General features: G+C 42.1%; 1 protein-coding gene across 5 annotated transcripts in view; it reads left to right on the plus strand.

Moving 5' to 3' along the window:
- The window catches only part of LOC114690456 (ATP-binding cassette sub-family A member 8-A-like), a 70,137-nt gene extending 61,538 nt beyond the window's left edge, over positions 1-8,599 (plus strand). For 4 of the 5 annotated variants that reach the window (XM_037201318.1, XM_028865273.2, XM_028865276.2 and 1 more), the window contains 8 exons: positions 1,865-2,025; positions 2,482-2,557; positions 2,996-3,090; positions 3,741-3,860; positions 4,101-4,241; positions 5,815-5,894; positions 7,671-7,726; positions 7,848-8,599. In XM_037201318.1, the coding sequence (XP_037057213.1) occupies positions 1,865-2,025; positions 2,482-2,557; positions 2,996-3,090; positions 3,741-3,860; positions 4,101-4,241; positions 5,815-5,894; positions 7,671-7,726; positions 7,848-7,946 (828 nt within the window). In that variant the 3' untranslated portion in view covers positions 7,947-8,599. Of the gene's footprint in view, positions 1-1,864; positions 2,026-2,481; positions 2,558-2,995; positions 3,091-3,740; positions 3,861-4,100; positions 4,242-5,814; positions 5,895-7,609; positions 7,727-7,847 lie in introns of those variants that run through there. The other variant, XM_028865274.2, reaches the window with a different exon arrangement.
- The last annotated feature ends 7,435 nt before the right edge of the window (positions 8,600-16,034 follow it).

The raw sequence follows: 16,034 nt of genomic DNA on the forward strand, positions 1-16,034 counted from the left end.
CTAATCTTGTGTGAGGAAGAGGGTGAAGGATGACTCTTGAGGTGTCATGCATGTGCCCACACTCACACACACTCACACAGACATACATACACACTAAGTTTAAAAAATATTAATTGATCTTTAAAAAACTTTTAACTGACATTACAACTGGACATCTTCATGAGATATATGATGTGATGTTTTGACATGCTTACAACATGGAATGAGTAAATCAGGCTAATTAACAAATCAGCCATTTCACAACACTTATCACTTTTCTCATATGTGCTTGTAAACATCATAATTCCGTGCAATAAATCCCTAGGGCTCACTCTGCCTGTCTAAATGAAACAGCTGATTTAGATCCATCTCTCCCCCTTCCTTTTATGCCCCTTCTTCCAACCTCCGGTGCCCATCATTCTACTTTCTATTGTTGCAAGTTCAACTTACTCCAACTGCATGTGCATATCAATCAGGTCAGGCAGAGTCTGTTGCTTGTCTTATTTCACATCCCCCATTATCATGGTTAGTGTTTGTCAACTTGGCACAGACCTAGACATATTCGGGAAGAGGGAATCTCCACTGAGGAATTGCCACCATCAGATTGCACTGTGGGCGTGTCTGTGGGGACATTTTCTTGATTGCTCATTGATGTAGAAGGGCACATACCACTGCCGGCAGTACCACATTTGGGCAAGTGGGTCTAGACTGTATAAGAAGGGTAAATGAGCAAGCCAGGGGAAATAAGCCACTAAGCAGCGTTCCTTCACAGTTTCTGCTTCTGTTCCTGCTTCTAACGTCCTGTATTGAGTCCCTGCCTTGACTTCCCTCAAGAGTGGACTGTGATTGGAAGTACAAGCCCAACAAACCCTTTCCTCCTCAAGTTGCTTTCGACCAATGTTTTATCACAGCAATAGAAAGCAAAGCAGAGCGTATTTTCTAGGCTCATCCATGTTGTCACAGACAAAAGGAAACCCTCACGTTTTAAAGGCTGAAGGTATTATGTTGTGTCTATTATCAACATATTTGAAAATCCATTCACCCCTTAATGGATATTTGGTTGGTTTCATACCTTCTCTATTGCAAATAGTGCAACAAAGAACACAGGACTGAAAATGTCATTTTGGGGGGGAAAAAAGAAAAGAGAAAAGGGTGGGGGAAAAGCTTTCAATCACTTTGGAAACATACCAGGAAGTAGGCTTTCCTGATCATACCTCATGTTGAGGATCATACCTATGTTTTTGAGGAGACATTGCACTATTTTCCATAACTGACTATACTAATATGCATCTGCACCGACCCTGCACCAGAGTTTCGTTTCTCCACCTCCTCATCCTTTAACTTTCCTCTTTTTGATAGTAGCTTTTCTAACAGATGTAAAGTGATAGCTCATTGTGGTTTTGTGTCTCTCTCTGTGTGTGTACATGTTCATGTGTGAGCATGTATGTGGAGCCCAGAGGCTGATGTTGGATGTCTTCCTCAACAACTCTTTTTTTCTGAGACTGTCTTTTTGTGAACCTGGGGTTACTGATTTGCAAAGCCTGGCTGGTCATCATGTCCCAGGGATCTTTCTGTCACTGTCTATCCAGCTTTGGGATTACAGGCATGCCCTGCTGCTACACCTGAAAAGTTGATGTTGGGGATTGGATTTGGTTCCTTGTGCTTTGCAGCAAGTGCTATCCCGAATGAGTCATTTCCCAGCTCCTGGCTGAAGTTTTTGCATTCCCCTGTGGATCATTCTCTGACATAAGATGATGTGATACCTTTGATAACACTTGAGTTCATGTATTCATTCTCTGAACGAAGGCTTTCTCCTTCGTGGGATTATCACTGAATATGGTCATAGCACAGTGTGAGATCCCTGACAGTGACCTGTTATCTATAGGTGCTGCTGAAAGGGAACAGCACAGGGGACACCCTGGGGTTCCTGGGGTACTGTCCTCAGGAAAACGCTCTGTGGCCCAGCCTAACGGTGAGGGAACACCTGGAGATATTTGCCGCCATGAAGGGGATGAGCAGAGGTGATGCTGCAGTGGCCATTGCACGGTACGCAGGGGTCTGCACCTGTTTGCTTCTGTGCCTGGGTGATGGGGAGAAGGCCGGGGGCAGCCATTTCCACAGACATCTAGGGTAGGAGACTCTATTGCCTACCTAGGTGGGGTAGAGGAAACTCCCAAAGTTTTCTTCACTTTCATTTTAAGCATGGAGAGAAAATGGTTAGTATTCAGTGGTAAATGACTGAGTGTACTTAACACTTAACTATAAACTAAATTGCAGAAATATTTGAACACTGTTCTAATAGTTTTACAAGAGGTTCATGCATTTCTATTGGTAGGGGGACTCACAACCTTTATCAGCCTACCCCTGTTGAATGTTTCCGTGTGTTTCCTGAACTGCCTGCCTGGGCCCCGCTCCTCCATCTTGCGTGGGATCAGCACCCCATCTTCCCGTCATCTCTCTTCATTGAGGAATGGACTGTGATGCTGCACTGTCTCTCTTCAGGTTGGCAGATGTGCTCAAGCTACAGGAGCAGATGAAGGCTCCCGTGAAGACACTGTCAGAGGGAGTGAAGAGAAAGGTATGTGGAGGGCTCCATCTGGGCACACTTCAGGCTGGTGCTCCATCTGGGCACACTTCAGGCTGGTGCTCCATCTGGGCATACTTGAGGCTGGTGCTCCATCTGGGCACACTTGAGGCTGGTGCTCCATTTGGGCACACTTCAGGCTGGTGCTCCATCTGGGCACACTTCAGGCTGGTGCTCCACTGTTGCTCTGGGCACACTTCAGGCTGGTGCTCCACTGTTGCTCTGGGCACACTTCAGGCTGGTGCTCCATCTGGGCACACTTCAGGCTGGTGCTCCACTGTTGCTCTGGGCACACTTCAGGCTGGTGCTCCACTGTTGCTCTGGGCACACTTCAGGCTGGTGCTCCATCTGGGCACACTTCAGGCTGGTGCTCCACTGTTGCTCTGGGCACACTTCAGGCTGGTGCCGGACGAGCTGTTCCTCTTGTTGCAGCTGTGTTTCGGGCTGAGCATCCTGGGGAACCCGTCCGTGGTGCTTCTGGATGAGCCGTCGACCGGGATGGACCCTGAGGGGCAGCAGCAAATATGGTAAGAAGCAGCTCAACCATGGCTGATGGGGAGTTCAAGGATTTTATCAGTATTGTTAGACAAACAAACTGTGGCCGGCACCATCCAGGTCCTTAAAAACCAGTATTTGGGGAGAAAATATGCAAACATTTCTTAATGGTTTACAATCCTGTTCACTGGAGGGGAAATAAGCTTTGTCGAATTCAATCCTTGTTCAGTTTTAACCCGTTTGATGGAGCTTGCGGCTGTAAAAGGGCTCATGTTAGTACAATCAGCGACTCTAATCCTGGCTGAAGATCTGGTTTGTCACGCAGCTCACGAGTGTCTGCCTGCTGTCACCATGCACACTCTCTGCCTTGCTCCTCAACCCAGGAGGTTCCCAGGAGGGCACCGCTTATCTCTGTCTGTCCTCCCTGTCTGCCTGACCAACAGTTCCTTTCTACGCAGAACACTCTCTTTCAAGTGTCCTTCAAAGTGTTTTCTCACAGCAGCTTCTGACACATCACCAGTGTTCCCCTGGGAACTGCCTTGACAGTCCTCTTCCTCTGTGACTCCGTCCTTCCTAGTCTTCACTGTTGTTTCTCAGCTCTGCCTTGTGGAATTTCCTCTCTGCGATATCCAGAAGAGTTGGAGGATTTCCATTCATCACACTTCTTCTCTCAACAATATAGGAAGGTCATCCGGGCCATCTTTACAAACACAGAGAGAGGCGCCCTCCTGACCACACATTACATGGCAGAGGCGGAGGCTGTGTGTGACCGCGTGGCCATCATGGTGTCTGGAAGGCTGAGGTGGGTGCCTGCTTTCATCCCACACCTACCCACTCTGTGATGAGCAGAGGAAACAAGTTTGCTTCTAAGCAACTTGATAAGCATTTCTGGGAAAGAGTTGGAGATGTATCACTTCCCTACTCAACAATGGTGGGGCTCTGGTTTGGGGTGCAGCGACCAAGTGGAAACCTGAGCATATTCACAGGTACTCTTTCAACGCCTGTCTGTCTTGTGCCTTTGTAATTCCTGTTCCTGCTCCAGATGTATTGGATCCATCCAACACCTAAAGAGCAAATTTGGCAAAGATTACCTGCTGGAGATGAAGGTGAAGACCCTTGAGCAGGTGGAGCCCATCAACACGGAGATCATGAGGCTTTTCCCCCAGGCTGCTCGGCAGGAAAGGTAAACACAGTTTCTGGGCACGCGCGTGCGTGCGTGCGTGCGTGCGTGCGTGCGTGCGTGCAAGCCAGAAGTCAATGTCCCTTGTCTTCTGCTATCACTATCTTGTCATTTGAAACAGTGTCTTTCACTGAGCCTGAGCTCAGCCTTTGGCTTCAGTGGCTTGCCAGCAAGCTCTAGGGATTAGCCTGTTTCTGCCTAGCTCTCCCCTACCTCCAACCAGTGCTGGGATTACAGATACACTTAGTCACGTCTGGTTTTTCTGAGTTCTGAGTTCTGAACCTCATGCTTACATGGCAGGCACTTTCCTGACTGAGTCATCTCTCCAGTCCACACTTCCTGTTTTTGATACGGCCAAGTATACCCACTTTCCCTGAGGTGTGGTATATACACTGTGGGTCATGTTTATACTGTAAGAAAACACAAAGAGATCACTGAATTGTGGGTGCCACTAGAAATGTAATAGAGAACAAAGGGCTGATTGTGAATCTGAGGTCACATGTGTGTCCTGGTCTTGGGTTATCTAATTGTCATCCTGATCTTTAAAAGTAAGTACTGTTTTAAGCAAACCAACATTCATGGGTAAAAGTTGGAATTGCCACTTCTCTGCTTAACAGTGAGGAGACTCTGGATGTCTGTCTCTGATGGAGCAGCAACCTGAGCGTGCTCCCAGGTACCCTTCCTGCATTTGTCTTGTGCCTTTGTAATTCCTGCTGCTGCTCCAGATACATTGGATCCATCCAACAGCTACAGAACAAACTTGGCAAAGAAGATCTGTTGGATGAATACTTGGGTAAAGACTCAGTATTTATAGGAACGCACTGATTGTATTTCATTAGTGTCTTCACTAATGGAAGCAATAGAAGCTTCGTACAGACACAAGTGAGGTCACAATGACAAAGGTGGATAATGACAAAACTAGGGTGCAACTCCTGTTTTTATTACAGATTTGCAAGAGCCCTAATTCTATATAAACTATCTCACACAGACATAATAAATAAACAAACACTGTACGTGAAATACAATGCTCTGTAAATGAAAGAAAATGATTTCGAAATTCCTTTGAAATCAAATCAATCTGTTCTGATTATGTGTCGACAACAGGTAGCCAAATACATACCTGAGCAGCAATTGGTGAATTCTGGGCCCTTCTGAAGAAAACTTGATTTCATTTCCTGAGGACTTTCACTTTGCTTTCAGAAGCCCTTTTGTGTGAGAGTTGAAGGAGGGGTGCCTGAATGTGGGCTCTGTACTAACGAGGCCTGGATTCCTACCCAGTTTGGAAATTCTAGAAAGCTGTAAGGTGGTAGAAGGAGCCTGAGTTCCCAGTGTTGAGACTGGGTGGGAAAGACCCGTCTCTAATTGTTGCTTCGACTGTCCTTCCAAGGCGTCCAAGATACTGAACCAGCTCTCAGCCTTCTCTCTTTACCTTCCTTCTTGCCGACTGGCCTGCCTCAGTGGGCTCACTCTCAGAGATTCAATCGTGCCAAAGAGTCTGTGAAAAGAAACAGTGAATGAATGCCGTACAAGTTGATCTATGTGCTTAGAGACCAACCTTGCCCTCCTTTCTTCCCAGGTACTCTTCTCTGATGGTCTACAAACTGCCCAGGGAAGATGTGCAACCTTTATCCCAAGCCTTCTTCAAATTAGAGACAGGTAAGAAGCTAGTTAGAGATGAAACTCTGAGAGCAAATAATTCCAGAACTTAAAAGAACCCACAGTGGTGAGAAATTGAATTAGAGCATTCTGTGCTAAATGTAAACATTCAAAGTTCATTTTAAAATAGAGAAGCAGAAAACTAAGGAGGTAAGGTTGTTCTCTATGGGTGTGTGTGTGTGGCAAGGGTTGTTGCTTTTACTTTTGTTTATTTTTATTTATTTCTTTTACTTTACACATAAGACAAAACTCACTACACTTTGAAGGTTACATTATTTTAGACGTAAAATCTATTTCACTTCATAGATCATATTTAAAGTGTATAATTTCAAAGTAAATTTTATTTTATTGGCTCAGGCCAGTAATGATCTATAAATTCCTATATAAGGGTGAACAATCCAGTATCTGTTGTTGGTCTTTAGTGTAAATTCTAACACACTGTATGCATCCCTCTAGCAGAGCTTTCTGTTGTTCACCTTTTGGTTTTCCTTGTCTGCTTGCATGACTTATCCCAAGAGCCCTTTGTTTGTAAGGCTCAGTGACATCTCCTCTTGCCTGTCACCCACCCTACTAAGGAAGAGATAGCCATCTCCTGTCCCATAGATATCTCCTGGTTTCTGCTGGCTACCTCCAAAGCTGTCTTGGATGTACCTTCTTTCTAGATTGTCTAGATGATTCAGCACCTAAACTTTCTGGGTATGTGATCCTTTGTACTCCTAAGATTAGCACTACTGCCATGATTCTTCTGAAATATTTTGGTGGCATCTTTCCACTAAAAACTAGTATACCATTTATCATGACTTGAACTGTCTTTCTGTATAAATTAGTTAAATAGAGAGTTTTCAATGCTGTGGTGGCTTGTTAGATAACCTTTGAGGTTATCTCTGTGCCCTTCTTTTCTTTTTTTCCAAAATATCTTCCTCTACAACCTACTTCTGTGCCAAGTCTACTGAATCAATGGTTCACATTACGGGAAGAATGTTGTTGTTTGTTTTTGCTCTTTTAGGGGGCCTGCCACCCAGCTCCCAAATAAATCACATACCAAGGCTGCTTCTTTTTTTTTATTTAATTTTTTTTTCCTTTTACATGCTGACCCCTGTTCCACCTCCCTGTCCTTCTCCTGCTCCCCCCAACTACTCCCATCCTACCCTCAACCCCTCTTCATAGAGGGTAAGGCCTCCCTTGGGTAGTCAATATAGGCTGGCATACCAACTATAAATACCTGGCCTTGGCTTGGCTTGATGCTAGCCAGCTTTTCTTAACTTAGCCTATCTGTCTTTTGCCTCTGGGCTTTTCCCATTCTCTTACTTCTGTAAATCTTACTTTTCCTCTGTGGTTTGCTGTGTAGCTAGGTGGCTGCCCCCTAGAGTCCTCCTTCTCTTGCTCCTAGATTTCTTCTCCCAGATTTCTCCTTCTTTATATCTTCTCTCTGTCTGCCAGCCCTGCCTATCCCTTCTCCTGCCTTACTATTGGCCATTCAGTTCGTTATTAGATTATCAGGTGTTTTACACAGGCACAGTAACACAGCTTCATAGTGTCCCATGATGCTGATCTTAAAAACTGCACAGCCTGTGAATGTAGCACTGGCTCTTTCCCCTCTGAATCTAAGCAAACACTGTGCATATTTCAGTTGTGTAACGTGCTCAGAAAAAGAATGTCTGGCCCTTTGTTTAATGGTTCCCTGCAATTTGCTGCTATTTTTTTGCCTTGTGAAGATTTAGTAAACATACAAGACTTAACATACAAGAGTCCTGACATATGGCCATCCTTATACAGTTAAACAGAGCTTTGACCTGGAGGAGTACAGCCTCTCACAGTCCACCCTGGAGCAGGTGGGTCAATTTCAGTGGATTTTGTTTTCAAAGATTAAATGCATGGTCTTTGAATTCAGTGTTATAAGAAGCAATATGATCTTAGCTCCCCCCCCCCTCTCTTTCTCTCTCTCTTTTCCAGGTCTTCCTGGAGCTCTCCAAGGAGCAGGAGCTGGATGGTTTTGAAGAGGAGCTTGATCCCTCGGTAAAGTGGAAGCTCCTCCCACAGGAAGAGGCTTAACACTGAAATTTTTAGCTATGGATGTTTTCTCTTCCAGTAGATTAAAGTAATTTTGTCTTTAATGCTACATATTCATCGTTGATGAAGAAATCATTGATCATGGAGGCAAATGCAGCTGATTAGCTTATGAATGTGAATGTGAAGCTTTTATGAATGGGATTAGTAATCATAAAAAGAGCCATTGAACCAGCTCATTCTCTACAAATTTTCTCCATATTGTTATCATTTTAACACACATTAATTGTATGCATTAATGAGTTTCACTGTGACGTTTCAGTACATGTGTATACTGTGCATAAAGGGCACCCATCCTCTTTCCTGTCCATTCCCACCATCCTTCCCTCAGAACCTTTCATGGTCCTTTATGTCCTTCTACTTTTAGATATTTTGTTTTGTGTCTTTCTACACATAAGAGAAAACACGCACTTCTTGACTTTGTATCTGGCTTGTTTTGCTCAGCAAGATGCACTCCAATTCTATGTATTTTTCTTCAGATGATGGGATTTCCTTCTTCATTACAGGTTAATGATCCTTCATTGTAGATATTGTTACTTTATACCTTCATTTATGATGGGTTTCTAGACTGATACTATATCTTATGTATTATGAATAGTACCACAATAAACATGAATATGCATGTAATTCTTTTTTAATGTTGACTCACTTATTTTAGACATACACACAAAATCAGAATAAGTAGATCCTATGATAGGGATATTTTTGGTTTGGGGGAATTTCTATATTGTTTTTCAGAGTGGCTATATTAACATACATTCCCACCAATACTGTATAAACATTGTTTTTTCCTCTACATTTTCATCAGCAAGTTAAAAATTTTAATAATAGCTATTCCAACTAAGATGAATAGATTCTCATTATAGTTTTGATGTTTATTTCCCATAAGACAAGAATTGATTTTTTTTAATATATTTATTAGACACTTGTATTTCTTCTCTTGGGAAATGGCTGTGCAGATTCTTTGCTTATTTGATTGGATTACTTTTAGGTTAGCTGAACTTTTTAGTTCTTTATACATCAAGGATATTAACCTACAACAGATGAAGAGCTGGCAAATATTCTCCCTCATCTGTTTTGATGACTGATCACTTTGTATAAAACCCTGTGCTGGTTGGTTGTTGTCAGCTTGACACAGCCTAGATGCATCTGGGAAGAGGGAATATTAATCGTGGAGAACCATGAGAGAGGCTCCAGGAGAGAAGGTAGAGGGCCCTTTACCTCAGGTGCATTTTGTTCCCTGGATTGTTCCTGGATGTGATTTCATGCCTCCTGGGACAAACGTGACAAACATTTACACTCAATTTATAAGATATGTTTACTCTTATTGTGTGTCAGAGCAGCCATAGAACCCAATTTGGTGAGAGGATATGCGGAGTGCTGTCCTCAGTGTGCCTGAATCTGGACATGGCTTTCTGCCTTGCTTTCGCGTTTTCCCTGATATAATCTATAGTATGTGTCAGGCAATTGTGTTTAAATTGGTCTGTCCTGAGAAAGTTCTGGGAAAGGGCTGCTCTGTTAATATTTAATATGTGCTTACTGGCGTTTATTTACATGATTCTCTGAATTCAAACAACCTTCCTTGGATCATTGCTTTCTTTGTTACATTCATGTATAAAAGTACACTGAAACTGAAATAAAGTTGTCTGCAGCATTAGACTAGTCAGCCCCATTCATTCAGGTCCTCAGATCTAGGTATCACAGACACAGATATGCATAGGTTGGCAGAAAGTCAACACTAACTCTTTGGCATTTTCTTGATTTAATGATTAAGGTGGGAGGACCCAGCTACCAAAAAACAGTGCTATGCCTGGGAAGGTGGTCTTGGGTTTATATAAGAAAAAGAATTGAGCAAGATATGAGGAGCAAGCTAGCAAGCAGCATTCCTCTGTGGCTTCTTTGGTTACTGCCTTCAGGTTCCTGCTTTGAGTTCCTGCTTTGTCTTGCCCTTAGTGATGGAGTGACCTGAGAATTACAAGATAAAATAAACCCTTTCCTCTCCAAGATTCTTTTGGTTATGATGTTTACCACAGTGGGTAGAAATTCATACCAGGTTCATGGGCTATTGCTGTGATAGAATAGACCATGTTGTTTTGGGGAGAATTGTGGGAAGAGTTTAGAACTTTGAGCTAGAAAATGCATTGATTTTTTATGGGCTATTATGGGAACCTGAAAGACAATGCTAAGAGCAGTGAGAATAGTGGAGGCCTGCCTTGTGAAGTTTTAGAGAAATGTTTGAGTCCCTTAAAGACTATCAGGACTGCTCAGAATCTGGAATGAAGGATCTGTTGGCAATGAAAATCAATTGTGATTAAGAGGACACCAGTATCATTGAGGAAAGATCTGAGAATTGTTATGTCAGGATCTGCCTGGTGCTCACCACTCAACGTGGTAAATGTGTAAGGGTTTCCTGAGTGGTAGTGGTTTGAAGGAATGGGAGAGGTCATAGAGAGTAGCTGAGGCGTGGCTCTGTGAGAGAAGGCAAGGAGAGTCCATTGAAGGTGAAGCCCCAGTTTCTGTAGAAACTCAGAACTGAAGGGGTCACAGAGAGAAGTTGAAGTTCTGCATCATGTGGCAGGAACACACCACAGAGGTGATGCAAAGTGGAATTGGGGATCCTGATAGTCAACCTAGGTGTATTACATACAGCTCATGAATTGTAGTGCATGGACTAAACTGTGTGTTACCAACCAGGTAGTGATATTTGGATAAGACGGTTATCAGCAACCTTCAGATTACCAATAGCTGATTTGTGTAACATATTTATGATACCAAAAGCCTGTGTTTGCCATACTCAGTGAGTGAGTTTGTGATTAAAATGGGACTCATTGGTTTTGAAGTAGTGATCTCCATGAGAAAAAAATTGTTCGATGAATCTTTTTATCTATTTACACATTGCTTAATTTGTGCTAGTTTTATGTAGTGGGAACTTTGGTCATTAATTTCAGAATTTTTAACAGTAGTATGTAAAACCATAAACATTTCTGAATAAACTATTTTATGTTCATGTCACAAATTTGATAGGTTGGATTTTATTTTTATCACATGAAAATGTTTTATTTTTTAATGTGTTTTAAAGTGTAGATTATTAGGGACACATGGTTATATTTCAATTACTTGAGAATTTTCCAGACATGTTCTTTTATTAAATTTAGTCTTATTCCTTTTTTGATCTAAGCACATGCCTTTAATTCCAGCACTCAGGAGGCAGAGGCAGGTGGACCTCTATGAGTTAGAGTCCAGGCTGGTCTACAGATTGAGTTCAAGGACAGCCAGGGCTACACAGAGAAACTCTATCTCAAAAAACAAAGTGTACTTTTAAATATTTTGATTTGTTGATATTTGTTTATGGTTCATTAGAGGATCATTGTAATTGTCAACCTGAATCATCTGAGAAGAGCAAATCACCAGTGAAGGATTGTAAATCAGACTGACCTGTAGACATATGGGGGGATTATCTCTATTACTAATGGTAATTGATGTGGGAAGACCCTGCCCATGGTCTTTCAGACTATTCCCTGAGCAGGGGGTCCTGGACTATTTCAATGTGCCGAAGGGTTAATGTATGCATTCATTCTCTCCTCTCTGCTCTTGACTAGAGATGTGATGTGACTAGCTGTTTTATATTTCTGCTGCCTTGGCTTCCTGCTGTGATGGCTGTGATCTGGAAATGTGACCTAAAATAAATCCTTTCTCCCCTAAAGTTGATTTTGGTCATAATACTTTATCACAGCAACAGAGAGGAAACTAAGTTAATTCCATTACATCCATAAAAGAATGCTTATTTGCTTGGGGGATTTTTTTTAACCTAGTGTGTTTAATAAAAAGCCACATAGGCCAATTACTTTGATGTTTTGTTCAAACTTCCAATCCCCTTACTGATGCTTTTATCCATTGGTTTTATCAATTACAGGGAAATAAAAAATTTTAAGTACAGATTTGTTTATTGTCCCTTTAGGGTTTTTTTTTTCCACTTTATTTCATTCATGAATTGTGAATTCATGAGCTATGGTATCAAGCCTAAGCACAGCTATGTTTCTAATGTTTTTAAATACAATTAAATATATTATCTTTGCCAGTAATTTTGGCCCCCAAATTCACTTTCCATAAATTCACAGAGGCTCTCAAGTTTTCTGTGATGACTGTTTATCTGAAATATCTTTCCCTTGTTTTTAGCCCTCATCTCTGAATCTTTAAATTTAAATTAGAGTTTTTAAATTTTCATTTATTTAGTCTTTTTGTTGCTGATAGCATATATTAATATCATGCTTCCCTAAAATTAAATCTATGAATCAATTTTATGATTCGAGTACTTGAATGACTTATGTTACCATAATCATTGAAGTGGCTGGAAGACCTGCTGTATGTGCATTTTTCCCTTCAGATACACTTACTCGTCCTTTTTTCTCTATTCTTACCTTCTTTTTGACTAATGACATATTTTAGTATTTCATTTCATGTACACCATGGGTTTTTTTTTAATCTGCATTGTTTTTATTTCCATATTTATTTTGTGGTTGTCTAAGGCTAAAATAATATGGCCAGTATTTACTGTGTGCCAAATTCTCTCAGATGTGTTTGTTTTTCCAAAAAGTATTCTATTTTGTCTTCAGTTTATAATTTATTGTTGCTTAGTGGGAGGCCTACATTGACTAAATTCTTTGTATATGCTGAAGAGCTTACTCTGTTATCTGTTTGCTTGCGTGGTTTCTGATAAGATTGGTCTGGCTTTTATATAACTGTTACAGAAACAGTAATCTATAACTGGGAGATAGTTCAGTTAGTATAATGCTTGTGGACATGAACCCTGACGCCCAGAACCCATGTGAAAAAAAGCAAGGTATGCCAGTGGATGCTTATACTGTCAGTGTAGGAAGGAGACAGGCAGATCTCGGGGACTTGCTAATCATTCAATTTAGCCTATTTGGAAAATTTCAGGCTAGTGAGAGATCCTGTCTCAAGAAAGGAAGTGCCTGAGAAACAACACTCAAGATTGACCTCTGCCCTACACACACACATACACACACACACACACACACACACACACACACACATACACACACACACACACACACACACACTTTCACACACACACTTTCACACATATCCCTCCTCAGAGAAATCAATGATCTAAGTCAATCTGCTACATCCTATCCAAAGTCACAGATACCCAGTCAACTTCTATTTGAAGTTCATGGGTCTGTTGAACATTTGCAAAAGGACAAGAGATACAAAGTCAAGTTGCTCAATCCCCTGTAAATCATCTGTACAGAGGAAAGCAAACAATCAAAGGGAATGAGGTAGAGTGAGATCAATATAATTTCAAAAGCTTCAACTGTTGCAAAGATTGTTAAAATTGAAGAGAAGCCATCTGATTAGATGAGGCTGTTCCCTGAACTGATCCAAAGGCTCTCCTGGGAGACATCACCAAAAAATTAATCCTGGAGAGTCAGTGTGTGTTTAAAAAAGAGTGTCTTTTTTCAGTACTGTCCAAACAGAGCTCTTTGTTGGAGAGTAGGAAGTTCATTTCTGCATGAATTGTGATATAACCATAGTATATAGGATTATGTTGACTACAGAGATCAAATTGTCATTTGGTTACTGTCTTAGTTAGGGTTTCCATTGCTGCGCTGAAACACCATGACCAAAAAGAAAGTTGGAGGAGAAAGGTCTCAAGAATTATTAAGGACCAACCTTAATAATCTTCTTCCCAGATACCCAGAAGAGAAGCTACAAACAGCGCAAATTATTTTTGGGAAAAGAATCTTTAAGTACACCGAGCTTTTTAGTCCATCTACTTTATTCCTCTGGGATAAGATTCTGTCTACACAGCTTCAGTTCTGCTCTCATGCCTAGCTCCTTTCTTGCCTCATTTCTCTCTACATTTATCTGCTGTCCCCTCTAAGTTCTATCTTAATTCTCTCATCTTAGTTCTGCCCCATCTAGGCTCTCATCCATCTAGTTCTTTCCCATCTTAAATCCTCTCCCATCTTCTTCTTCCTCATCTTGTTCTTCCCCATCTGGCTCTTGCTCATCTTCCATCTCATTCCTCTAGTCCTCTCTTCTAGCCCTTCAATCTAGCTCTTCCCCATCTCAGTTCGTTCCTCTCCAGTTCTTACCCATCTAGTTCTTCCATTGTCTTTTCTCTTCTCGTCAAGTTGTCCCTCTCTGAAAATAAAACTGACTTTTTATCCCTTTGACCCTTATCTCTCCAAGCTATCTCTGCTCTCACCATTTCTGGCAAGTGTGCTCAGTCGCTAGGCAACTTGGCTAGGCAACTTCTGTCACAACTAGATAGATGTACCTGTAAGTAGGAACCCTTTAGTTCTGAGTTAATTGTTAAGGATGGATCTAAAACCAGAGGTAAGAGTTCGGAAAGGAGAAAGTTAAGCTTAATTAGCACATCTGCCAGGCCTTCTCATACAGTCTGGATGCTTAAGTTTGTTCTTAGAAGAGAGTACAGAGGTATCTCTGATAAGATACTTTCATCCATTCAGGGATGGTCCTGGTCAGATGCTGCTAATGACAATAATTACAGAAAGGCCTGAAATTAGGGATCCTGGCTACGTTACTGCACAGAAGGTTATCTAAATATTCCATTAGTAGAGGGGAAAGGGTGCCCAAATGAATGATGGAAAAGCTACAATAGCACTCAAGAAATCCATAGTAGGAAACGGCTAATAATCAAAAGCCAAATATCACCAAGGCTCCTTGAGCCTCAGGTTGACCTCTAGAAAGCCCTTAGCTTCTTCTAGGTATTAGCTTGTCATAATCAGCTGAAATCCTACTTTATATATTTTTGTGGCTTGCAGCAGAAAGGGTTTATTTGGCTTACACTTCCACACTGCTGTTAATCACCAAAGGAAGTCAGGACAGGAACTCCACCAGGGCATTATCCCAGAGTCAGGAGCTGATGCAGACAGAGGCCATGGAGGGGTGCTGCTTCCTGGCTTGTTTCCCCTGACTTGCTCAGGCTGCTTTCTTATAGAACCCACGATCACCAGCCCCAGGAATGGCACCACTCACAATGGGCTAGACTCTCCCCATTGATCACTAATTGAGAAAATGCCTTACAGCTGGATCTCATGAAGATATTTCCCCAATTGAGGCTCCTTCCTCTCTGATGACTCTAGCTTGTGCCAAGTTGACACAAAACTAGCCAGTACAATTACTTTGCAAGAAACCTATCTGAACATGTATTGGGGGAGGTTGTAAATACATCTTAATAATTGATTGGCAGTTAGTGGAACTCACTCCATTATGAGAACAATAGTCAACTGTTGGAGCCCATCTGGGTTTCCTGGTAGATTTATCCAGCAGGTCTGCATGAATAGGATAATTGGACCACGGGCCCCAGTGCAGGTGTTTGGAAGGGTCTACACTTGGCTGTATCTCACAAGGGGGAGGTCTTTGCTCCTCCTCTTGGCATTGTGATAAAAAGCCCTTTGGAAGAGAGTTCTGGGCTGGTGGATTGAGACCTAGGCCCTCCCGAGGCTATCCTGTGTTTTCTGTCTTTCTTCTTGTCTGTCTAGGTATCTTTTTCTAGCTAAGATTTCTCACTTCTCCCTACTCAAGAGTACCCTGGGTCATAAGAGGGGCAGCTAGTCTGCTACAGATGGCACCTGAATAGGGATGCCAGGGAATTGGTAGGGTAGAGGACCCTGAGGGAAGCAGTTGGACCAGTCCGGTTTTGTAGTAGAAATAAAGGCGAGGGGGTGTTATTCTCGGGAGGAAGATTAAGGGGCTGTAAGTATGCCCAAGTGCTGCAGAAAGTGTTTGTCTTTGTGTTTCTTTGTTTATGTTTCTCTCTTTCTAGTAAAGTAAGTCATAAGTTTAGTTTAAGATATCAGAGAACAAGCTTTAGGTCTAGAGATAGAGTGAAGGTCTTATAGAGGGATTATATGGTGAAGGTTTAATTAAAAAAATAGTAGAGTAGATTTTCCCAATCTGGGACCCAGAAGGTAGGGTCCCTAGCAGACTGCAGGCTGGCAGTCTGAGTGGTTTCAGAAACTCCAGAAGCCACTAAGAATGGCGGATGCCAGAGCCAGCACAACGGCCTCAGCCAGGCATCCG

This window comes from Peromyscus leucopus, chromosome 8b (assembly GCF_004664715.2).
Source record: "Peromyscus leucopus breed LL Stock chromosome 8b, UCI_PerLeu_2.1, whole genome shotgun sequence".
NCBI classification, from domain to species: Eukaryota; Metazoa; Chordata; class Mammalia; order Rodentia; family Cricetidae; genus Peromyscus; species Peromyscus leucopus.